The 25,330-nt window shown below is 40.2% G+C and overlaps 1 protein-coding gene across 3 annotated transcripts in view; it reads left to right on the top strand.

The window, feature by feature from the left end:
- LOC132827780 (transmembrane channel-like protein 7) overlaps positions 1 to 24,897 on the top strand; it is a 44,092-nt gene extending 19,195 nt beyond the window's left edge. For all 3 annotated transcript variants that reach the window (XM_060844484.1, XM_060844483.1, XM_060844485.1), the window contains 10 exons: positions 1,086 to 1,233; positions 3,132 to 3,305; positions 5,882 to 6,045; positions 8,062 to 8,185; positions 11,977 to 12,074; positions 13,811 to 13,994; positions 16,445 to 16,575; positions 18,741 to 18,896; positions 23,021 to 23,099; positions 24,452 to 24,897. In XM_060844484.1, the coding sequence (XP_060700467.1) occupies positions 1,086 to 1,233; positions 3,132 to 3,305; positions 5,882 to 6,045; positions 8,062 to 8,185; positions 11,977 to 12,074; positions 13,811 to 13,994; positions 16,445 to 16,575; positions 18,741 to 18,896; positions 23,021 to 23,099; positions 24,452 to 24,643 (1,450 nt within the window). In that variant the 3' untranslated portion in view covers positions 24,644 to 24,897. The remainder of the gene's footprint in view (positions 1 to 1,085; positions 1,234 to 3,131; positions 3,306 to 5,881; positions 6,046 to 8,061; positions 8,186 to 11,976; positions 12,075 to 13,810; positions 13,995 to 16,444; positions 16,576 to 18,740; positions 18,897 to 23,020; positions 23,100 to 24,451) is intronic.
- Positions 24,898 to 25,330: the final 433 nt, after the last annotated feature.

Below are 25,330 nucleotides of genomic sequence, written 5' to 3'. Positions count from 1 at the left end.
CATGCTAATCCATGTCACCTTCTCTTTCATGTTGCCCACACACCCTGCTGATGCTCCATGTCTGATGCCAGCTGATGCCCCATGTCTGATTCACCATACTCCCACAGCAACTTATACCTTCCATTTATTCCCATAGACCTTTATAGCCCCTATGCCAACTAACTGCCAATGTATCCTTCACCTCCCACATTCCCCCCGCCATGCTAATATATCTGGTGTCCACCATGAACAAACTTCAGGAGCCATACAGACATACATGAAAATCTTGTGATGTTTAATTTTTGTTGATAAAATAAGTTCAATTAGACCTATCACACAAATCTTTCACTTAGAAGGCACCAAACCGGGTTGATGCACGTTACTTGGTCAGTGAGGGGCCTCCACCAATGGCTGAGAAGGGAGGCGCTCTGTATGGTGGAGGTGGCAAAGAGTCAAGTCCACCCTCCGCCTCCCCCTCCACTGCCCCCCCCCGCAACCTGATGAACTGCTCCCCACCACCCAACTCACCAAGTGGAGTTAATGAAATATCGCCCTCCGTTCATTGGAATGAATGTTAGAGCTAAAGCTGAGGGAAGGTGTTTCCCATGTCGCAACTGTGGCTCCAATAAAAGTCCACTGAACCCCTTGGGAGCACCATTCCTTCATCAAGTGGTTGGACAACTCCAAAAGCTTGTGCTTCCGAATAAACGTGCTGGACTATAATCTGGTGTTGTGCGATTTTTTTTTTATATCCTCAGCGTTTACAAACAAAAGTTATTGAAGTTGTTTTGGAACAGTTGGAGATCTGTCCCAGTAAAGTGCAGGTGGTTGTAATGTGGAACAACAGCACGGAAAGTTTTAGTACCTTTGCTGTTGCAAAATGTGCTAAAAATGGCATAATTTGAAATAAGAGCAGACAGCAGCTAATATAACAATTGTGGTGTGGAACAGATGTGCTAGATTGGACTGGGAGAGGATGTAACACTCAACAAAGAAGCTAACAAGGTCAGAGTGGGTGGAGTGATAAAACAGTCTTGCGATGAAGCATCTGGTTTAGTGGAAAATTAATGCTTCTTTTAAAAAAATGGTCTTTCTCTTTCCTAAAGGATAGTGAATGGATTTAAACAGGAATGCATGCACGAGAAGAATTACAGCACCAGGCACAGTACCAAAATTTTCACTCTCTGGGACTTTTGTATCAAGGAAACCACTATGGCCACACTTAAGAAACAGAACATTGTGAATGATTTGAAGGTACTATAATTATAAATAACGTAAACATGTATCTTTACTTCAGTGATCCTTCAAAAACAAAATCACATTGAAACACTTTTCTTATGGTCCTTTACTGTTCCTAATTAGTCCATTTCCTGATGATATTGTTATAGAGATTCTATTGCATTTGATTTCAATGTGACAGACTGATGCAATCCACCTAAATGGCCACACTCCACTGCCTTCCCCCATTATCATATATGTTTTTCTCTCTTGAAGGTTGATCCAATTTCCATTTCAAAACCACAATTGAGTCTGGCTCTATCACGTTGTTAATTAGATTACCTACAGTGCGGAAGCAGGCCCTTCGTCCCAACAAGTCCACACCGACCCGCTGAAGCGCAACCCAACCATACCCCTACACTAACACTACGGGCAATTTAGCATGGCTAATTCACCTGACCTGCACATCTTTGGACTGTGGGAGGGAACCGGAGCACCCGGAGGAAACCCACACAGTCACGGGGAGAATGTGCAAACTCCACACAGTCAGTCGCCTGAGGCGGGAATTGAACCCAGGTCTCTGGCGCTGTGAGGCAGCAGTGCTAACCACTGTACCACCGTGCCACCCAGTCCACTGAAGCAGCACAGTCTAGATCCTAACACTAACCACATATAAATTACTTTCTCATGTCACGTTTTTAGAGTCATAGAGATGTACAGCACAGAAACAGACCCTTCGTCCATGCTGACCAGATATCCCAATTCAATCTAGTCTTACCTGCCAACACCCGGCCCATATCCCTCCAAACCCTTCGTATTCATATACCCATCCAAATGCCTCTTAAGTTGCAATTGTACCAGCCTCCACCACTTCCTCTGGCAGCTCATGCCATACACGTGAAAAAGTTGCCCCTTAGGTCTCTTTTATATCTTTCCCCTCTCTCACCCTAACCTATGCCCTCTAGTTCTGGACTTTCCCAAGCCAAGGAAAAGTCTTTGTCTATTTACCCTATCCATGCCCCTCATAACTTTGAAAACCTCTATAAGGTAACGCCTCAGCCCCCGAAGCTCCAGGGAAAACAGCTCCAGCCTATTCTACCTCTCCCTATAACTCAAATCCTCCAAACCTGGCGACATCCTTGTAAATCTTTTCTGAACCCTTTCAAGTTTCACAACATCTTTCCGATAGAAAGGAGACCAGATTGCATGCAATGTTCCAGAAGTGGCCTAATCAATGTCTAGTACAGCCGCAACATGACCTCCCAACTTCTGTACTCAATACTCTCACAAATAAATGAGAGCATACCAAACGCCTTCTTCGCTCTTCTTTCTACCTGTGACTTCACTTTCAAGGAACTATGAACTTGCAATCCGAGGTCTCTTTGTTCAGCACCATTCCCAAGGACGTTACCATTAAGTGTAGAAGTCCTGCTAAGATTTGCTTTCACAAAATGCAGCACCTCGCATTTATCTAATTTAAACTCCATCTGCCACTTTTCAGCCGATTGGCCCATCTGGTCAAGATCCCATTATAATCTGAGGTAACCCTCTTCGCTGTTCCTTCATTGTCTCCAGTTCTCTGGCCCTCCAGCAAAGGGAGCTTGACACTCACAACTAGTCTGCCCAGACACTTCTTGATTTGAAAACTTTTGAGCATCTCTTCCCTGAGAAGAACATACCCAACCTTCTCCCAATTACCTACACAATCCATGGCTTGGTGGAATTTAACATTCAATTTCTGGAAAACTCCACTGATAGTTTTTTTTAAAAATCACAATCCAAAATGATAATTAAAGAACTGAATGTCACACCTTCAATGTTTAGACTGAGTTGGCAACTGAATGTAAATTGACACTGAACTGAGCCGAATGAATCTGAAGACCAAATTGAAGCTGCATTCCTGATTAATATCTTGTGTTTTTCATTTTAAACAGATTGATTTACAAGAACAAGTGTGCAGGAGGAGAAAAGCTGAGCGAAGCACTGAGGACAGATTGTTCCTCTACTTCATCCGTTTTGTGCTTAACTTGTTCATCATGATTTTGCTGACTGGAGCTTTTTACTGCATTTATCAAGCAACCACAACATCCCAGCAGTTCCAGCGAAGGGTCAGCACATAGGCACTGGTGTTCAAGTTACAGAGCATTGGATGACTAAATTACAATATAATTGTGTAGAAATTACAGGACAGAAACAGGCCATTAACCCATTTAATCTGTGCCAATCCCTGTAATCTACATGTACTGACCCTATCTCATCTAATGCCATCCTTGTATCCTTCTATATCTTCCACCCTTACATAAGTTAGTAAACGTACTGCTATTTGCCACAATTATTCCACGTAGTTCCAAGTTTCAGAAAGTGTTAGAACTTATCAGCCATGATTGAATGGCAGAGCAGACTTGCTGGGCCAAGTTGCCTAATTCTACTCCTATATCTTGTGATTTTTTTTTTCTTCCCCACACTACCACCTAACTGCGGTAGTGCTTATTATTTTTATCCCCAGCACCCATGGTGTGTGTGTGTGGGCAGGTGTGAGACACAGTGAAAGACACAAAGTGTACAAATCCTTATTCAATTTCCACCACCAGGAAGATAGGAAAACACCCGGGTGGCCAGTGACAAGCAGTGCCCTTATCTTGTGGCCTTATGGTTTAATTGATCGTTAAAGAGGTCATAATTAGTCATTTGAGAAGTTCAAGGTCATCAAGAAAAGGCAGCATGGCTTTGTAAAAGGGAAGTCATGGTTAATCAATTTATTGGAATTCTTTAAAGAAGTAACATATGCCATGGAGAAATAGGAGCCTATTGATGTAATGTACATGGATTTCCAGAATATATTTGACATGTTTGCTGCATAAAAGATTATTGCACAAAGTGAATAGATATGGGAGTAATCTGAAGCAATGAGAGAATATTGGCTGGCTGGCTGCTATAATATGTGTTTTGTTAATACGAATTCATTATAACATGATTGACAAATTGGAGCACTGTTTCTAAAGTGCAAACTTTAAAGTGTGAATTGATTATAATGTGATCCCTGCCCACTAGTTTAAATGGTGCTGCTATTACATGATTTTCTTATAACACAGGATTGCATGAAAATTCAACTATCGTTTATAGCAGAACTGACAGTGTACATAAATGGGACTTTTTCAGATTGGCAGAATATGCCAAATGGGTTCAAACAGAACTCAAGCTGTCCACTCAAATTATTACAACTTATGTCAATATTACAGAAAAAGGAATTACATCTAAAATGTATACTGTTTAACATATATCAATAATTTTGGACGTAAATTATGGGTGGCACGGTGGCTCAGTGGTTAGCACTGCTGCCTCACAGCCCAGGGTCCTAGGTTCAATTCTAGCCTCGGGTGACTGTCTGTGTGGAGTTTGCACGTTCTCTGTGTGGGTTTCCTCTGGGTGCTTCAGTTTCCTCGTGCAGGCCAGGTGAACTGGCCATGCTAAATTGTCCACAGTGTTAGGTGCATTAGTCAGAGGGGAATGGATGTGGGTCGGTTACTCTTCAGAGGGTCGGTGTGGATTGGTTGAGCTGAAGGACCTGTTCCCACACTGTAGGGAATCTAATCTAATAAATGTTCTAAGTTTTTTGATTGTTTCAAATTGTGAATTGGGTTACCTCTTGAGAAGAAAGGTCATAATTAAGACATCTGCAAAAATTGGCAACTGAGTGGATGAATGGTATATGATATTTATAAAGCGGCTCATCATAGTTTCAGGGAGGTAATTAGAAACTCTTTGCTTTAAATCCATCATAGTAGCTTTTTTTTCCAACAATTAGGATGGAGTTATTCCAGTCGCACTATTTCAATGTGTGTTAAATAATACTGCATTGTAGCACATTTGCTTTGCATACCCAGTTACACAGTAAATGCATCATTCAATTGTATTAACCACACTGTTTAGGAAAAGGCAATGCTTGTTGCAATTAAAATTACTGGGTGTTATTTAAAAATAAAGTAAGTTATAGTGAAATCTTGAAAAAGTTTATTAGTTTAGCAAATGTTTCCTGTTAGAGCAAAGTCAAACAGTATAGTGAATTTGTCAGATTTAAGTTAATTTATGGATATAACAGTCAACATAGTTCAGTTGGAAAAAGTTCAGTTTAAATATTAAATTTAGGAATTTTATAAACAACAATTAATCAATATCACAGCATATGAGAATATTATCAACCTTATTATAAACAAGAGGAATTTATTGCTCCTGAAATTCATGGGCTTGGAAAGATTGGTACCCAGTTGTAAATTTAGTGGGGCTAGAACATGTGGCATGTTTTATAAATTGTGAAATTCAGCTTGGAGGAGATGGGTGCTTCTCATGCCCACTGTCCAGATGATGATGTGATTGCATCAGGAGGGGCAACACATCTGTCCAGCTTCACCATGACTAGCAGCACATCAATATAGATCTGCATGAGACAGGCCCTACTTACTACATCAGTATGGCCTAGTCCCAGTTTTCAGACGAACAATCGAAGATGGAGTTAGTTAAGTGCTGGTAGAGACCAACCCATGGTGTTAAAATAATTTGGACCAGAAATTCAGAAAGAGGGGTAAAGCAGGGCAGACTAGCATGTGTGGAAGAAAGCCTGCCCTCCAGTGTGAGGCCGTGGAGCATATTTTTTTCTTCTTATAACCCAGTGTATTCTTTTTTCTAGGGGAGTGAAAACAAGGAAATATATTTTGTCATTGAATTCTTCATGGAATATCTCCCACCCATTGTCATTTCCATTAGTAATATTCTCCTGCCATTCTTATTTCGGATAATTGTCCGATATGAAGAATATCCACCAAACACTGAAATCAATTTGATATTAATCAGGTAAATCTTATTAGATGTATAATTAGACTTAGGAGCTGAGTGATGTTTTATCTATTTCCAGTCTGCCACACATTAAATAGAAGGTCAACAGTCTTTTAAAATGAACTTTATTATGTTTCATATATCAATTTTTCCTTCCAGAGATTGGTATAAATTCTTTCCTCAATGGAAATGTAATAATTTTAGTTTAATCACTTTTATATTATAAAATTCTCAAAATTGGTGTTTATATTTGGCTGAGAACATCCTACAAATTTAAAAACACCAACTTAGCTACATTGTCATCCACTGTCAGTATAAAAGGATGTTTTAACATGTGGACTGTTCCTGAAATAACTCCAGAGTGAACTTCTCAGTTGTTATTGCTCAACTGTATATGGACGTACATGGACTAGTGTAGGTTAGATGGGCTTCAGGTTGGTATGACAGATTGGCACAACACCGAGGGCCGAAGGACCTGTACTGCGCTGTAGTGTTCTATGTTCTATGTATTGTAGAGGTTACAAACACCTTCATGTAATTGGCACTTATCTAAGTGCATATCAATTCGGAATCAATTTTGAAGTTAAATCACTGCTGTGTCTTGATCAATCGAATAAACAATTTATTGTGGCATTGTTGGTTAATGAAGAAGTATGGGACAAGATAATGAGGAAGTATTCCAAACATAATGACAGTCTTGATCTGTTATTCTTCAAACAATTGCCAAATGGAGAGATGGTGCCATAATGGTGACATCACTGGAGCATTAATCTGGAGGCTATAGTTTTGGGATCAGATGTCAAAATCCCACTATGGCAGCAGGTGGAACTTAAATTCAATTCATTAATGAAAATCTGGTGTCAGTAATGGTGAATCCGAAATTCATTTTCATAAAAACCTTTCTGGTTCACAAATGTCCTTTTAGGGAAAGAAATCTGTTGACTTCAGACCCACAGCAATATGGCTGACTTTTAGTTGCCCTCTGACATGGTCAAGCAAGCGCACAGCTCAAGGGCACGTAGGGATAGGAAACAAATGCTACCTTTTAAGAAAATAATTTTGAAAACAGTTTGATGGATCTTAGTCTTAACTTTTCTGCACAGATGGAACGTCCAAGTTTGCTTCTCTTGGCTGACATAGCAGTAGATAGTGCGCTATAGCTCCTTATCTGTGTCCTGGTGTGGTGAGGAGAAAATGTTTGGAATACTTCCTCAGTACTCAATTGCTGTCTGTTCTCTGGCCTTGTAGCAGCCAGAAGAGAATCGATGCCATGCGCTTTTCCACCCTTACATAAATATCCACACAGTATTTTCATTCAGCATGATCTCAACACACAACCTGCCCGTGCGTAAACTGACAGCTTAGTATAGAATCTCATTCAAATCTAATGTCAGGTTCCAACATTATAAATCATTGGCTTACATCACAATGCCATCCATTTTTTGAAAAAAAAAATTATGACAGCATTTCTATTGTTAAAACCTGAACGAATAGTGAGTGTGTGCTGCTACATAGCCTACAAACAGAAAATTGTATTATGTAGGACCCAAATGCTCTGTTCCAAAAAGCTGGGCTGTGAAGAATCAAACTAGGGCCTAATCTCTGCACTTACAGTCTCATTAACAAAGGTAGATATAAAAAAATGCACCTCCTAATCTAATGACCACAATTTCAGCAGGAACACAAGAAAAGGTGGAGGCTGGTACAATGACAACATTTAAAAGGCATTTGGATGGGTATATGAAGAGGAAAGGTTTAGAGGGATATGGGCCAAGTGCTGACAAATGGGGCTAGATTAATTTAGGGATATCTGGTCAGCATGGACAAGTTGGACTGAAGGGTCTGTTTCCATGCTGTACATCTCTATGACCCCAACACCCACTACCTTACTATCACAAAAAGCCCAATCTCTGTGTAGATCAATAAACACAATGGAGGATGAGAAAAAAGAAAATGTATTTGTGTAAAAGTAAATAATTGCTGTGATTTATAAAGTTTCTCTGTCTTTAAGTTTCTCCATTCATTTCCATTTAGGAGTGTATTCTTAAGACTAACCAATCTGAGCATGCTGGTATTCTCACTGTGGCAACATATCACCTGCTCTGACAGTGAAAGTAAACAGGATTGTGAAGCCTGTGGTCACAGCATACACTATCCGGTGAGTAAAAAATAGTGAGAATAAACAGTAGCTTTATAAGAGAGCTCAGTGGTGGATAATGTGTTTGATTTTGCCACATCAGAGATTGTTCAGATGTGAACAAGGGAAAGTTCAGATGTGCCATTCTTCATTGGATCACAACAGTAGCAAGATTGCCATAGGCACTAACCTGAGAGCGTAATCAATACCATTCATTTATACACTTATACACTTATACACTTAATGGTAAGGTCCTAGGGAGTGTTGCTGAACAAAGGGACCTTATCACATCCTCGGGATGCCCCAAAGTGCTTTACCATCCGTGAATTAATTTGACTGTGCAAGAATGTGAAGCTAGTTGGCACATGGACAAGAAACAGATGGAGACCCAGTTAATCAGCTTTTTTTTTCAGGTAGCACTCATTGACAAAGAGCCAATGGTTATGGCACAGTGAAAATTCCCTGTTGTCTTTAAATTATGCTTTGGATTGTCTACTGCACACTGGTAAAAGGCGATGTACCTGAAAGACAAAACCTCCCATTGAACTGCCTTAATTGCACGTGGACATTTCTGTGCCATTTCAGAATCAGAGAAGTGCTACGGTGCAAAAGGGGGCCATTTGACTCATTTTGCTAACACCAACTCATTAAGTAAACATCATTTTGCCAAGTGTCAGTTTCCTGCTTTCTTCCTGTACCCTTGCATATTACTTTTATCCAAATAGTCATTCAACGTCCTTTTGAATGCTTCAATTAAATCTGTCTCCGCCACATTTCCAGGCATTGCATTCTGTACCCTAACTACTTGTTCAGTGAAAAAGCTTTACCTTACTTCATCTTTGCTTCTTTTGCAGATCACTTTAAATCTATGCCTTCTTCTTCTTGTTCCTTTTCCAAGCGGGAACACTTTCTCCTTATTTATTCTATTCACCCTGTTCACGATTTTGAAAGCCTATATCAGATTTTCACTTAGTCTTCTTCTCTCCAATGAGAATGGCCCCAATCTTTTCAATCTATGGTCAGTACATTTGTAGATGACACCAAAATTGGAGGTGTAGTGGACAGCAAAGAAGGTTACTTCAGATTACAACAGGATCTTGATCAGATGGGCCAATAGGCTGAGAAGTGGCAGGTGGAGTTTAATTTCAACAAATGCGAGATGCTGCATTTTGGGAAAGCAAATCTTAACAGGACTTATACACTTAATGGTAAGGTCCTAGGGAGTGTTGCTGAACAAAGGGACCTTCGAGGGCAGGTTCATAGCTCCTTGAAAGTAGAGTCGCAGATAGATAGGATAGTGAAGAAGGCGTTTGGTATGCTTGCCTTTATTGGTTAAAGTATTGAGTACAGGAGTTGAGAGGTCATGTTGGGGCTGTACCGGACATTGGTTAGGCCACTTTTGGAATATCGTGTGCAGTTCTGGTCTCCTTCCTGTCGGAAAGATGTTGTGACACTTGAACGGGTTCAGAAAAGATTTACAAGGATGTTGCCAGGTTTGGAGGATTTGAGCTGTAGGGAGAGGTTGAATAGGCTGGGGCTGTTTTCCCTGGAGTGTCAGAGGCTGAAGGGTGACTTTATAGAGGTTTATAAAATCAGGAGGGGCATGGATAGGGTAAATAGACAAAGTGTTTTCCCTGGAGTGGGAGAGTCCAGAACTAGAGGGCATAGGTTTAGGATGAGAGGGGAAAGATATCAAAGAGATTCAAAGTTTGTGAGAAGATTTGTAGCTCTGGTGCTCGTTGTGGTTCTGTTCATTGAGCTGGGAATTTGTGTTGCAGACGTTTCATCCCCTCTCTAGGTGACATCCTCAGTGCTTGAGAGCCTCCTGTGAAGTGCTTCTGTGATCTTTCCTCTGACATTTGTAGTGGTTTGAATCTGCTGCTTCTGGTTGTCTGTTCCAGCTGTCCGCTGCAGTGGTCGGTATATTGGGTCCAGGTCGATGTGCTTACTGATTGAATCTGTGGATGAGTGTCATGCCTCTAGGAATTCCCTGGCTGTTCTATGTTAAACAGCCTGTTAATCCACAGATTCAATCAATAAGCACATCGACCTGGACCCAATATACCGATCACTGCAATGGACAGCTGGAACTGACAACTGGAAGCTGCAGATTCAAACCACTATAAATGCCGGAGGAAGGATCACAGAAGCGCTTCCCAAGCACTGAGGATGTCACCTAGACAGGGGACGAAACGTCTGCAACACAAATTCCCAGCTCGGTGAACAGAACCACAACAATATAAAAGAGATCTAAGGGGCAACCTTTTCACACAGAGGGCGGTGCATGTATGGAATGAGCTGCGAGAGGAAGTGGTGGAGGCTGGTACAATTGCAACATTTAAAAGGCATTTGGATGGGTATCTGAATCGGAAGCATTTGGAGAGATATGGGCTGGTGCTGGCAGGTGGGACTAGATCGGGTTGGGATTAGATTAGATTACTTACAGTGTGGAAACAGGCCCTTCGGCCCAACAAGTCCACACCGACCCGCCGAAGCGCAACCCATCCATACCCCTTACCTAACACTACGGGCAATTTAGCATGGCCAATTCACCTGACCCGCACATCTTTGGACTGTGGGAGGAAACCGGAGCACCCAGAGGAAACCCACGCAGACACGGGGAGAACGTGCAAACTCCACACAGTCAGTCGCCTGAGGCGGGAATCGAACCCAGGTCCCTGGCGCTGTGAGGCAGCAGTGCTAACCACTGTGCCACCGTGCCACCCACGGTATCTGGTCAGCACGGACAAGTTGGACAAGAAGGGTTTGTTTCCGTGCTGTACATCTCTATGACTCCATGTTCACATCCTTACTATAATGTAGTACTTAGAATTGTGTGTTATACTTCTGCGGAGGTCTAACAACTTTTATACAAGTTCAACATCACCTCTTTGTTCTTGGACTCTATGTCTTTTAATAAAGCCAAGATTATTATGCTTTACTCTCTGCTCCCTCTACCTGTCCTTTAATGATCTGTGCATATACACACTCAGGTCCATGTGCTCCTCCACCTCCCGTAAAATTATACCCTCTGTTTTATGACATCTTTCAATGTTCTTCCTACCCAAAATACTAAATCATCTCTCTGCGTTGTAGCTCATCTGCCACCTGTCTACCCATTCTATCAATTTGTCTCTATCCTTCTGGAGTTCTACACTGTCCTCCTTACAGTTTACAATTCTTCAAAGTTTTGTGTCACCTGCAAACTTGAAGTTACTTCCTGCATACTGAGACCTAGATCATTAATATATATCAGGGAAAGCAAGGATTTCAATACCCTTGGGGTCCCTTCAATGCAAATCCTCCTCCAGCCTGAAAAATATTGATTTATTCTTGCAGTCTGCTTCCTATCCCTAAGCCAATTTTTTATCCAGCTTGCTACTGACCCTTTTGTTCCATGACTTAGAACTTTCCTCCCAAGTCCATTATGTGACATTGTATGAAAAGCCTTTGGGAAGTCCATGTGTAACATATCAACAGCAGTACCCTTTTCGAACCATTCTGTTATCTCTTCAAAAAAAAATCTATTTAGTTTGTTAAATATGATTGAACCCCTTAGTCGGTTTTCTAAAGCAGATCTATATGTACAAATGCTGCCAAATTTATAAACTGGCAGTTGGTGTAATTTTGGATGATTTGTTAGAAAGAAGGTAAATAAATAATTACAACAAAGACAGTGAAAATAAAAATATCTTGAAGGCAATTGTTTCTGACCAATCTATTTATGTAGCGGAATACATACATTTCTCAAAGAACCAATCAAACTTGCTGTTTGTGTGTTTGCTGATAATATTTCTGTTTCATCCCCCCAGTGTTGGGAGACAAAGATTGGACAGGAAATGTACAAGCTAATGCTGTTTGACTTTCTGTCTTGCATTGCTGTCACCTTTTGTGTGGAACTTCCAAGAAAGTAAGCAATTTAGAAGATATTTCCATGTCCAGTAGAGCTGAGGAGTTAAGTGTGACGTGTGTGTAATGCTGGAAAAGCACAGCAGGTCAGGCAGCATCGAGGAGCAGGAAAATCGACGTTTCAGGCGTAAGCCTTTCATCAGGAAAGCCCTGATGAAGGGCTTATGCCCAAAATGTTGATTCTCCTGCTCCTCAGATACTGCCTGATCTGCTGTGCTTTTCCAGCACCACACTCTTGACTCTGAACTCCAGAATCTGCAGTCCTCACTTTCTCCTATTAAGTGTGACGTGACAGATATCTTAAATTAAGTGAAGAATTATGATAGAATAAAAAGTCATGAATTACTTCTGCTGATGTATAGTGATATTTAAAATTCATGTGAAAAAAGTAAAATGAGGTTAGAAAACACTTTTTTTGTCGGGAATGGTTAGATTATGGAAAACTATGCTCCTAAAAGCTGTTGAGTAGAAATAAGAACTATTTTAAATGGAATTGTTTTTATATTTAAAAGAATATTAAGTGGGTAACTAGCAGAAGAGATACTGCAGATCTGATGAGCTGAATGACTTCTATGTACACTGTAACATCTGTCAATGCCATAATATAAAGCAGCATAATTCCCAATTCTTCATGAACTGCAGCAGTTCAAGATGTTAGCTCACCACTATCACCTTCTCAAGGACAACCAGGGATGGACAATATCTGTTGGCCCAGCCAGTAATGCCCACATCTCTTGAGTGAATTTTTAAAAATGGCACATTATTTTAAATTTAGAACTTATTTCACTTGCACATCAAGATGCGTGTCTCCTCAGTTCAAATAAACATGTTTCTGTTTTAAAAAATTGAAAGAACTGCAGATGGTGTAAATCAGAAACAAAAACAGAAGTTGCTGGAAAAGCTCAGCAAGTGTGGCAGCATCTGTGAAGAGAAATCAAAGTTAATGTTTCAGGTCCAGAATTGATGATAGCTAGAAAACTGGCGGTTTTTATTTGCAGATGACAGAGTGGAGAGGAGGAGGGTAAGGAGTAAATAACAGATATGGATAGAGCCCAAAGAGAGAGGAGAACAGTTGGACAGACAAAGGAGTTGTTAGCAGTCTGGCTGGGAGGGTGAATAGTTGTTAAAGGAGACTGTTAGTGGCTAACGATGGGTAGTGTATGGTGGCAGACTGTGATAACAAGGACTGGTATGTGTGGTAGAGGGCTAGGACACGGGGAGTTCGGACCCTGAAATTATTGAACTTGATATTGAGTCTGGAGGGCTGCAGGGTCCCCAGTGGAACCTCCCACACACACACCAGACTATCACATAGTCTGTCATGGTTAGCCACTAACAATCTCCATTAACAGTATTCATACTCCCAGCCAGCTCATTATCGACACCTTTGTCTGTCCAACTGTTTTTCTGTCTCTTTGGGCTCTATCCCCACCTATCGTTTACTCGTTATCACACACCTCCCCCGCCCCCCCCCCCCCCCCACAACACTCTATCTTCTTTGCATAAACCAACATTTTCTAGCTACCATCAGTTCTGAGGAAGGGTCATTAGACCGGAAGCGTTAACTTTGATTTCTCTTTACAGATGCTGCAAAACTTGTTTCTATGTTTTATTCCATTAACTATTATTGTATGTGAGCTCTGTATGTCTATCTGCGGTACCTGAAAACATTGGCTAATATTTCTTCACAATGATGCGAGGGAACGAAGCTACCAAAACTTCTTTTCTATTGTTTAGATTCATTGTTGAGCATGCTCCATTTGAGCTAACTAAAATGTTGAAGAAGCAGCAATTTCTGATTCCAGAGAATGTTTTGGATATCGTTGATGGACAAACTATCGTCTGGATTGGAATGTTTTACTCTCCATTACTGCCACTTCTCAACATCGTCAAATATTTCATCATCTTCTATGTGAAAAAGGTAGACTTGAGAAAAATAAGGAAGTCTGTAGTTGTAATGGTTTTATTTAATGAAAATCAATCGGTAATAGCCTGTGTTGGAGATGAAGATAATCTCCTGGCTGTGAACCTAATCCTTTGGAAATTGTAATGAATGAAAATGTGGTAGAAACATCTCTGGCTATCACACGTGCAAAGAACCTGCACATGTCAGCAGGTTAATTTTGATAACCATGTTTATCAGAGAACCTAAATCAGTAATTTCAAATCAGATTCCACATGGAATTGGTGGGTGCTGGGACTGTGTCTGTGAAGGCCTCAGGAAAAGGTAGCAGTAGAGACCAAGTAATAAGAACAGGACTATCTAACCCCTGAGGGGGAAACAAAATAAATGACTGCAGATTAGCACAGGAGAATGTTGACCTATTGGCTGTTTTTGTGTACACCCCAAACCTTTGGATAAACTGGATTTGGTGTATGATTGTTATTCCCACTGCAAGAGACAAATTTGATGTTTAAATCATTGCCAGTCAGAGCATATTGCTTTGTTCCCTCCTTGGCAACCTCTTACGTGCAATTCTTGTAAACAGGAAAACATGGATGTGTTTCTCTAAACAATGTCAATGTTCAGAAGACTCACCACAAAGTGACTCGTCACCATCCAGCCCTTCATCTTACACTCCAAGGCACTCCAAAGGTGCTGAAATATCACCACCACTTTTCCCAAGTTCCCTACCACTCAGTAAATCATTCAAATCCTGCCTGCAGAGCTGAAATGACAGTCCAACACATTGCATCATCCAACTCTTCTGTTAATGATTTGTATTGATAGGGAAACGAAACAAGAAATTAGGACACTTTTGGAATACTGCATTCAATTCTGTTCTTCCTGCTACAGGAAAGATATTGTTAAATCTGAAAGCGCTGTTAGAAACAAACTCAATAAAAGTAACTGAGACCACCAAAAGCTGGAAACAAGGCAATTTATTTATGAACTTGCAAGTAAGGGCATCAAATGCATTAAGCAAATGAGCCCTGAGCATTGGAACATGTACATAGTTATACCCTTGGTGCTGCGTGAGATCACCTCTCCCACCCCTGATCCTACCTAACAGCTTAATGGCCACTTCGTGACTGCTCTTTATCTAAATTACAACGCCGTTCTGTTTCCTGGAACATATGCTGTAACCACCTTGTGAAACCACTGTCACATGTCTGCAGATACAAGAAGCCAGTTTTAACTATCACTCATGTGAGCACATCTGAATTTTTATAGCGCAAATATCCAGCAACTCAATTATTTGCAGAAACAACACTTTTTACAGACACCTCTCACAGCGCCCAGAGAAGATTTACAAGAATGTTGCTGGGATTGGACATTTTGAGCAAAAAAGGGAGGCTGAATAGGCTGGGGCAGTTTTCCCTGGAGTGACAGAGATTGAGGGGTGATCTTCTAGAGGCATGCAAGATCATGAGGGGCATGGCTAGGGTGAATTGCCAAGGTCATTTTCCAAAGGTCGGGGAGTGCAAAACTAGACAGCATAGGTTCAAGATGAAGGAGAAAAGATTTAAAAGGGATCTAAGGAGCAATTTTCTTTCATGCAGTGGGTGATGTGTGTAAGGAATGAGCTGCCAGTGGGAAATGGTGGAGGCTGGGTATAAATAGGCAAAGTCTTTTCTCTGGGGTGGGGGAGTCCAGAACTGGAAGGCATAAGTTTAGGGTAAGAGGGGAAAAATATGAAAGAGACTGAAGGGTAACCTTTTCATGCAGGGGGTGGTACGTGTATGGAATCAGCTGCCAGAGGACGTGGTGGAGGCTGGTACAATGACAACATTTAAAAAGCATTTAGATGAGTACATGAATAGGAAGTGTTTGGAGGGATATGAGCTGGGTACTGGCAAATGGGTCTAGATTGGGTTAGGATATCTGGTTGGCATGGACAAATTGGATGGAAGGGTCTGTTTCCATACTGTACACCTCTATAACACTGTATGAATAGGAATGGTTTAGAGTGATATGGGCCAAATGTTGGCAAATGGGACTAGATAAAGTTCAGCTATCTGGTTGGCATGGGCGAGTTGGGCTGAAAGGTCTGTTTCCATGCTGTACAACTCCATGATTCTAAGAAACAAAATTGCATTTCTACAGTGTCTTTCATAACCTCGGGTTGTCCCAGAAGTCTTTGCAACAAGTTGAAATATTTTTTGAAGTGTAGTTAATGTTGTAATGTAGGAAAAAGGTTGGAGCCAACCTGTGTGCGAAGCTAATACAAGCGGCAACAAAAAAATGCCAGAATATCTGCAGATATAGCTGATACTTAAAATGTAAGATAATCAAAATGCAATTGTATTTTACATAAATACACATGTGTTATTTATTTTTTGCTCACTTCATCTGCCATGTGAAGAAAATCAGCCAGCGAATTATCAGCCAGTGCTTGGGTTCAATGAGTACTTTTTTTTAATTTACAGCATTCTTTGTACAACTACTGTCGTCCTGGCAAAAGACTGTTCCGAGCCTCCAGCTCTAAGATTTTCTTTCAGTTGGTATTGCTGTTTGGACTGGCTACAGCAATTGTTCCCGTCAGTGTCAACATAGTTACGTAAGTATCTCTGGGAAAGTGGGAAAAGTTTACACATCTCTTTTATTGCTTCTGGTAGAAGGAATCAGCCAAGGAGGGACCTGGGGAAAGTAATTGTTCTGTTGTGAGAACTGATATCACCTCAATAGAGTAAATGGATTCTCTATGTGCCTTAATGTCTTTATGGTTCAATTATTGTGAAAGGCTTTAATTTTAGAATATCTCTTGGTGCAAAGAGGGAGAAATTGAGGACTGCAGATGCTGGAGATCAGAGTCAAAACATGTGGTGCTGGAAAAGCACAGCCAGTCAGACAATTTCCAAGGAGCAGGAGAGTCGATGTTTCGAGCATAAGCTCTTTATCATTCCTGTGCTTTTCCAGCATAACACTTTTTGCCTTGGTGCATAATGCAAAGCTGTTTTCAGGCCTGGGATTGGACTAATGAGAATGTTTCCTGCAACATAGCCAAAATGTGAGATTACATCCCTGGGTACAGACAATCGATTCACAGAGTCATATAGTATAGAAACAGGACTTTGGTTCAACAAGTCTGTGCCAAACATAATCCCAAACTAAACTAGGCCCAACTGCCTGCCTGGCCCATATCCCTCCAAACATTTCCTATGCATGTACTTATCCAAATGTCTTTTACACATTGTAACTGTGCCCACATCCACCACTTCCTTAGAAAGTTCATTCCACATGTGGACTACAATCTGTGTAAAAATTTGCCCCTCGTGTCTTTATTAAATCTCTCTCCTCTCACCTTAAAACTATGCCCTCTAGTCTTGAAATCCCCCATTTTAGGGGGAAAAAACAACTACCATTAACTCTATCTATACCCCTCATTATTTTATGAACTCCCATAAGGTCACCTCTCAACTCCTAAACTCCAGCACAAAAAGTCCCAGCTTACCCAGCCTTTCTTGATAACTCAAACCTTCCATAACCTGCAACATCCTGGTAAATCTCTTCTGAACCTTCTCCAGCATAATAATATCCTTTCTGTAACTGGGTGACCGGAACTGGTCATAGTTCTCCAGAAGAGGCTTAGAAATGAGTTAGAACCACAGAAATGATACAGTACCGAAGGGAGCCATTTGGCCTGTCTTGTCCAAACTGACCCAAGGACACTCAGCTGCCCTTCCCAATCCCATCATCCTGCACACAGCCTGTAGTCCTGCAGCTTACAGCATTGAAGGTACTTTTAAAAAGAGTTTAGGGTCTCTGCCTCCACCACCAACTCAGGCACAAATTCCAGCCACTTACCGCCCTCTGCATAAAAAAAAGCTTTTCCTCACATCTCCTCTAATCCATCTGCCACTTCACTTGAATCTATAACCCCTGGTTTTTGAACTCTCTGCCAAGGGAAACAGGCTCCTCCTGTCTACACTATCTCTATCCCTCACAATTTTGTATACTTCAATCATGTCACCCCTCAGCCTTCTCTGTGCCATGGGAAACAACCCCAACCTCTCCAAAGTCTCCTCAGAGCTATATCGTTCCAGCCCTGGCAATATTCTAATAAATCTTCTCTGCACCCTCTCCACTGCAATTCCTTCCTTCCTGCAATGTGGTGACCAGAACTGCAAACTATACTCCAACTCAAGTGCAAAAATGACCTGCTAAAAAGATTGGCTGTCTCCCAGCTTGCCAGCGTCAGTGTTGATGTGGAACAAAACATCTCCTTGACCGAGTGCCAGTTTTAAACTGTTGTTGGGAAAAATTTTTTTAAAAATCAGTCGGCATTTGTGGGCAGCTTCCTTTGAAATAAGCACTCAGTTTTAGTGCTGCCTGCAAAATCCAGGCTGTTGATCCAAAAGTTTGGTAAGTGACCCACATCTCACAGTAAATAAACAAATTTGTCAACTTTAACCCTGACAATCACCCCTTTACCACACCCTTGTTTTTCTGTCACTTGAGGCAATTGCTCTTACGTGGCCATTAATCCTCCTTCTCTTTTGCATCATCTGAGTGACCAACCATCACGTACGAACCTAAAATCTGTATCAGGAGGTTTTTCAGCAATGAATCATATTCAAGCATTAAGGTTTAATGCTATTTTTATGAACCTCCACAATTTGTTGCTGCTGTTCTCATATTTGCTACTGCTCTTGATGGCAGTCGTTCAAATCTAGGTGCTGGTTTATAAAAAAAAGCTCAATGTAACTGTTGATTACTCCTCAGCGTCCATCCATCCATGTCCTGTGGTCCATTCCGACACTATGAATCAGCTTGGCTCATTATTCCTGCAACAGTATCCACGTTTCCGTCAGAAGTACAGAGATTTTTGAAGTACACGATATCAGAGCCCTTTATTCTATTAGTGATCACCATTTTATGGTAAGAATTGCATTGCATTACAATACAAGAATTTATGATGAAGAAACAAGATTGTAATTTTATTTTTGAAACCATAAATAGAAAAGTGAGCGGCCGAGTGATGATTTGTGAAACTATAACACACTCCTGCATTTTGATGGCACAGTACAATTCTACTCCAGGAAACATATGATATTATTTAATAATTTTAATTAAATCTTAACATATATTCTTACATTTGCATATGCTTAATAAGACAACAAACTGCCATGTTTATTTTGATAAACAGAGTAGAAGGGTAAGGATATCAGCAACTGACCACTATACTAATAATTATTTGTTTCTTAAGAAACACAATGGAAAAGTAGCTAGAATTCCTGTTCCACTTCCTCCTAATCCTTCCAATAACTGGGATAACCATCACACTGACAAATCAAATACAGTACTTTAGGCTGAAGTATGAGTTATTTTTTAGTGTTAAACTACAAATTTAGTTGGAGCTAAATATATCAAAACATGATAATATTGCATTCAGCCTCAATAAACTTCACAAAGTAGCAAAATACTTTGCAACTCTCCAGAGTTAATTTTCACAACTCATGCATTCATTTTTTTTGTCAATGTGAACAAGTTTATTTTAGCTGCAAGAAATTCTGCCTTATGTTATGATGTAATTCCAGTTCAGCTCCAAAACCAGAAGACTGAATAAAATGCTGTAATTATATACTGCATTTGATCTGGGCAGTTTCTATTATTTCACATCACAGATAGACCTGTTATATTGGCTATGAGGAAACTTCCAGACCCTGTCTCACCAGCTTGAAGATCAGAACCTTTATCACAGTGATCCGATGTATGGTTAACAGGTTCAGATTTGAAAGAGACTGCACTGAATTTTCATCTGGAATGACATTCCTTTTGAGAGAATAAATTCACAATTGTCTTTTCCAGCAACCAGCAGAAAGTGAGGACTGCACATGCTGGAGAATCAGAGTCAGAAAGTATGGTACTGGGAAAGTACAGCAGGTCAGGCTGCAACCGATGAACAGGACAGTCGATGCTTTGGGCATTCCAGATGAAGGGCTTATGCCTGAAACATTCACTCTCCTGCTCCTCAGATGCTGCCTGACCTGCTGTGCTTTTCCAGTGCCACCCTTTTCAACTCCAATTGTCTTTTTCAGTCTGACGTACTTGTAATAATGATCAGCAAAACAAAATTCCATCAGAGACTTCAATCTTTGCTCCAAATTAAAAATTGCAATACTTTTGTAGTGCCTTGCAATGATATCCTATGCGATTCAAAAATACATAGTTCATAGCATGCTTTAGCTGTAATTCTGTTTGTACATTCTCATCTCCAAATTAAAGTTGTAGCTTTAATGTGCTACTCTGGAACAAAAGCAGAAAAAGTCTTGTCTGAAACTGTAGGGCAGCACAAAGGAGGTGCTACACTCTAAAGTTCTCTATTTTCAGATGAGATATTAAACTGGAGGCCGATTTACCCCTTCATAGCTGTAAAAGATTCCATGGAACTATTTTGAAGAACAGCAAAGTAGTTATCTTCAGTTTATTCTTCAACTAATGTCGCCGAAAACAGATCAGCTCACTATTACTTTGCCGTTCATGGGAGTTTGCTATTAGCAAATAAATTGCCATGTATCTTCCATTACAACAATGCTGAGACTTCAAAAGTAGCAAAATATTCTGGCATGTTTTGTGGTTGCGCATAGCTCTAAACAAATACAAATGTTTAATTTCTTTAGGATGTAGGATCGAACATGTATCTGTCAGATTCCCACAAAATGCTTTATTAGAATGAGGTGATGCAGTGAAATTATGCAATCCCTTTTTATTAAAATCTGGGAATGTAAATCCAAGCAGGCTTACAGGAACACAGGTTCCCCATTCAGGCCACTGAACATGTTCCACCATTCAGTGAAATTATGGCTGCTCTATGTGCCTGCTCATTTACCTGTCCTGTATCTATATCTCTTGTTACTCAGTGACCAAGAAAAAGAAAATTTAGATCAGATGTGCATTTGTTAACTGAGTTGGTATCTCTACTTTCTGTGGCTGGAGCTATAAATTTCTGTCACCTTTCATGTAATCATGAAGTTGCCGAATTATATAGCACAGAAATATACCTCTTGATCCAACTCCTCCCTGCCGACCAGACATTCCAAACTGATCTAGTCCCATTTGCCAGCATTTGTCCCATATCCCTCTAGACCACTCATTCATGTATTCATCCAGATGTCTTTTAAATGATGTAAGTGTAGCCACCTCCACCACTTCCTCTGGCAGCTTGTTCCATACATGCACCATCTTGTCCTTCATTGCTAAAGGGATGGATTTTAAAAATAGGGAGGTTATGCTGTAGCTGTGTAGGGTGCTGGTGAGGCCACATCTGGAGTATTGTGTGCAGTTATGGTCTCCTTACTTGAGAAAGGATGTACTGGCACTGGTCAGGGTGCAAATGAAGTTCAGTAGGTTGATTCCGGAATTGAGAAGGTTGGCGAATGAGGAGAGACTGAGTAGACTGGGACTAAACTCATTGGAATTGAGAAGAATGAGAGGGAATCCTATAGAAACGTATAAAATCATGAAGAGAATAGATAGGATAGAAGTAGGGAGGTTTTTTCCAATGGTGGATGAAACCAAAACTAGGGGTATAGCCTCAAAGTAAGGGTGGCATGGTGGCTCAGTGGTCAGCACTGCTGCCTCACAGCGCCAGGGACCCGGGTTAGATTCATGCCTTGGACGGCTGTGTGGAGTTTGCACATTCTCCCAGTGTCTGCGTGGGTTTCCTCCGGGTGCTCCAGTTTCTTCCTACAATCCAAAGACATGCAGGTCAGGTGAATTGCTCATGCTAAATTGCCCCATATTAGTCGGGGTAAATATAGGTTAGGGTAATGGGTCTGGGTGGGTTACTCTTCGGAGGGTCGGTGTGGACGTTTTGGGCCAAATGGCCTGTTTCCATACTGTAGGGAGTCTAATCTAAAAATAAGGGACAGCAGATTTAGGACTGACTTAAGGAGGAATATCTTCACCCAAAGGATTGTGAAACTGTGGAATTCCCTGCCAGTGGAGCAGTTGAGGCAATCTCGTGGAATGTTTTTAAGACAAAAATAGATAGATTTTTGAACAGTAAAGGAATTGAGGGTTATGGTGATTGGGTGAGTAGGTGGAGCTGATTCCATGCAAAGATCAGGCCTGATCTTATTGAACGACTACCTATTCCTGCTCTTATTTCTTATGTACTACATGAATAGCTTGCCAGGTCCTTTTTAGATCTTTCCTCTCTGACCCAAAATCTATGCCCTTTAGATTTAGACTCCTTTACCCTGGGAAAAAGATCTTGTTTGTTCTCCTATCCATGCCCCTCAGGATTTTATAAACCTCTATAAGATCACCCCTCAGCCTCCGACACTCCAGGGAAAACAGCCCCAGCCTATTCAGCCTCTCCCTATAGCTCAAATCCTCCAACCTTGGCAACATCCTTGTAAGTCTTTTTTCTGAACCCTTTCAAGTTTCACAATATGTTTGCTATGGCAGAGAGACCAGAATTAACACAGTATTCTCAAAGTGGCCTCACCAATGTCCTATACAGCTCCAAAATGACATCTCAACTCCTACACTCAATGAAGGCAAGTGTGCCAAGTGCACTGCTCTGTCTGTTTCTCCACGTGCAAGGAAGTACTTAACTGCACCCTTAATTCTGTTTGCTTGGCAACATTGTGCAGGGCCCTACCATTAACTGCATAAGTCCTGCACTGATTTGCTGTACCAAAATTCAACACCTCACATTTATCTCAATTAAATTTCATGAATTGGTAAGATTAGTGTTACAGATATGTCCTTTCTGTTTAATCATTCCTTGGATGCTGCCTGACCTGCTGTGCTTTAACCAGCAACACATTTTCAACAAAACTAATCATCATAGAGTCAGGTATCCACTATCTTCATAAATATTGTGTAAATAATATATTTAGAACATTCAAATATGAAAAGACATGAACGCTTTGCATTTTTTTCATACATGTGAAGGTTACTTTTGAGAATTTTTAATTTTCTTAGTGGAAAATATATACAGTTTGCACAAATATTTTAATATAACTTTCTCCATTTTTTTCTCTTGCCAACAGTATGGTGTTGACAACTTTGGTTTCTTTGGTTCAAATTAACAGAAGCACAATTACTCAACTGAAAAATCATTTAATTTTGGTAAGCTTTTTCTTACGTTGAAGGTAATGTATTAAGTCTCGGTAAAGTAAGCTGGCTCCTTCACCAATTTATTGCACTGTATCATACTGACATAAACTTAACACAATCAAAGACAGATTCATACTTTGAAACATTAAATTGAAAATGGCTGTAAACTGAAAAAACACAGGATTGATGATAGTGGAGCTACTCAAAAATTGATTTCAATTGTTAAACGAAGTAACTCTTCAAGAGAATTTTATTTTAAAGCTGATAACCTTTTTTTCACATCAGATTGGAGTCAGTGAACCTCCTGTGCACCCCCTCCAATGCCAGTATATCCTTTCTCAAGTAAGGAGACCATAACTGCACACAATACTCCAGATGTGGCCTCGCCAGCACTGTACAAAGCTACACCATAACCTCACATCACATATCATATACATCACACATTGTAGGACAGGGAAACATGAACATGGTATTACAATGAAATTAGGAATTTGTGCACAGTATTAGCATAGAAAGCTGGTGTCTGTAATTGAAGGAGATCTAAATAAATAAAGTTGAACTGATACAAGTATACGTCCAGGATTGCCTGCAAGCTCCTGCACTGAGGAGGTATCCTGTACAGGTGAAGTGGATGTGGAGGAATGAACAAATAAGCGATCCAGGTGATAAAAATGGCAGAGCTCTCTCAGCAAAGAGTTAACAAAAATCGAGTGAGCATGGACATTAATTATATTCATTGTATCTTGGACTTAAAGTCCACTGACTGAATTTATCCACAATTATATTCAAATATTTCATTTAAAGGCTATGTCTCCCAAAGTTGTTGATCTTCAGTCGTAAGCTATTGACATATGCTATGAAATGATTCTTGAACAATTTCACTTTGAGGTTTGTGCAGTTCTCTCCTTGAGAAATGCAAAGAGCTGAAATCTGATGAAAGCTATTAGGATTTGCACAATGAAATCTGAGTGATTTAAACATTCTCAGTGCGGGAGATTATAGAATCTTTATTTTGCATCATTTGATCCATTCTTAAACCAATGTCAAAACTATTGAGAACAAGTTTGCATCAGTATCCTGACTACTGAAACATTTATCATTCCAAATTATGAAAACTACATGGCACAGAGTGAAAATAACGTAAATGGATCAAAGCCACTTACTTGAAGCAAAACACTGGAAATATCCTTTGTTGTGCTGCACCAAAGAACATGCTAGTGGCCTTTCCCTCCCTCTTAAAACTCCACAGTTTATTGAAGATGCTTGGAGGTAGTATTGGTCTGCTGGTAAGGCCTCTTTTTATGTAGCAAGACTTTTCACATAAATCCAAAATGTGAATAATTATGAACCATTTGTTTTATTAGACAGGAAAGGATAAACGATATTTGGTAAAAAAGCTATCTTCACGTTCTCAGCATCTACAACATGGTCCTTTTCGAGACAGTTCTTCTGAAAGTGACACCCTATCAAGAGTTGGACTTGAGATTTTCAACAACAGAACTCTTTCAAGCAGCATATCTGTTAATTCTCTGTTTCAAGAGAACCAACACAATTGAAAGAAGGGCTGATATTGTTCAATATATCCCATTGTTAATGAAAAGTATCTATAATATCTGCCAAGCTCTTCACTGCCATACTGTTCAAGAAGGCCATCTAGAATATGTGCATGGTTGAACATGTTCTTTTAAACGTGTGAAACTATTTTTGTATGTAATATATTCTGACAGCTGCAAATTGCAACTTCTTTCAAGAAAAGGATGTAAATACTTGTAAATAGAAAATAATATTCTCAAATTAAACACATTGCAATAAACAGAACATAAATTAATTTTATGAGATGTACCTACAGTATTCTTGTTTTGCAGCCTAAAAAACTCACAGAAAGTCAAAACAAAGACTGTCGATCTACTGAGGTCTCACGGTATATCCTCAAAATGAGTTAACTGTTAAAATGCAGTCTCTTCTCTGGGTGCTTTATTTTGTGCAACTTGCTTCAGGTGAGACTGAACATTTGAGTTTCAGTTCTATGTTGGGTTCTATTTCCTCTTCTCCTGTTCCAATGTGACTTTCCTGTCTCGCAGGTATCAATTGTACTTTTCATTCCTAGAACTGGGAAAATTGCTACAAAATCAATATTATTGTTAATATTGAGAGATTTGGCATAGAATCTTGAGTTGCCCCTCTTCAACATTTCGGAGCTGTGAAATCTTTGAAAGCTGTTTAGGAATAATGATTTTAAAAAA

This window comes from Hemiscyllium ocellatum, chromosome 25, assembly GCF_020745735.1.
Source record: "Hemiscyllium ocellatum isolate sHemOce1 chromosome 25, sHemOce1.pat.X.cur, whole genome shotgun sequence".
Classification (NCBI taxonomy): domain Eukaryota; kingdom Metazoa; phylum Chordata; class Chondrichthyes; order Orectolobiformes; family Hemiscylliidae; genus Hemiscyllium; species Hemiscyllium ocellatum.
This window is presented reverse-complemented; position numbering and strand designations above follow the sequence as displayed.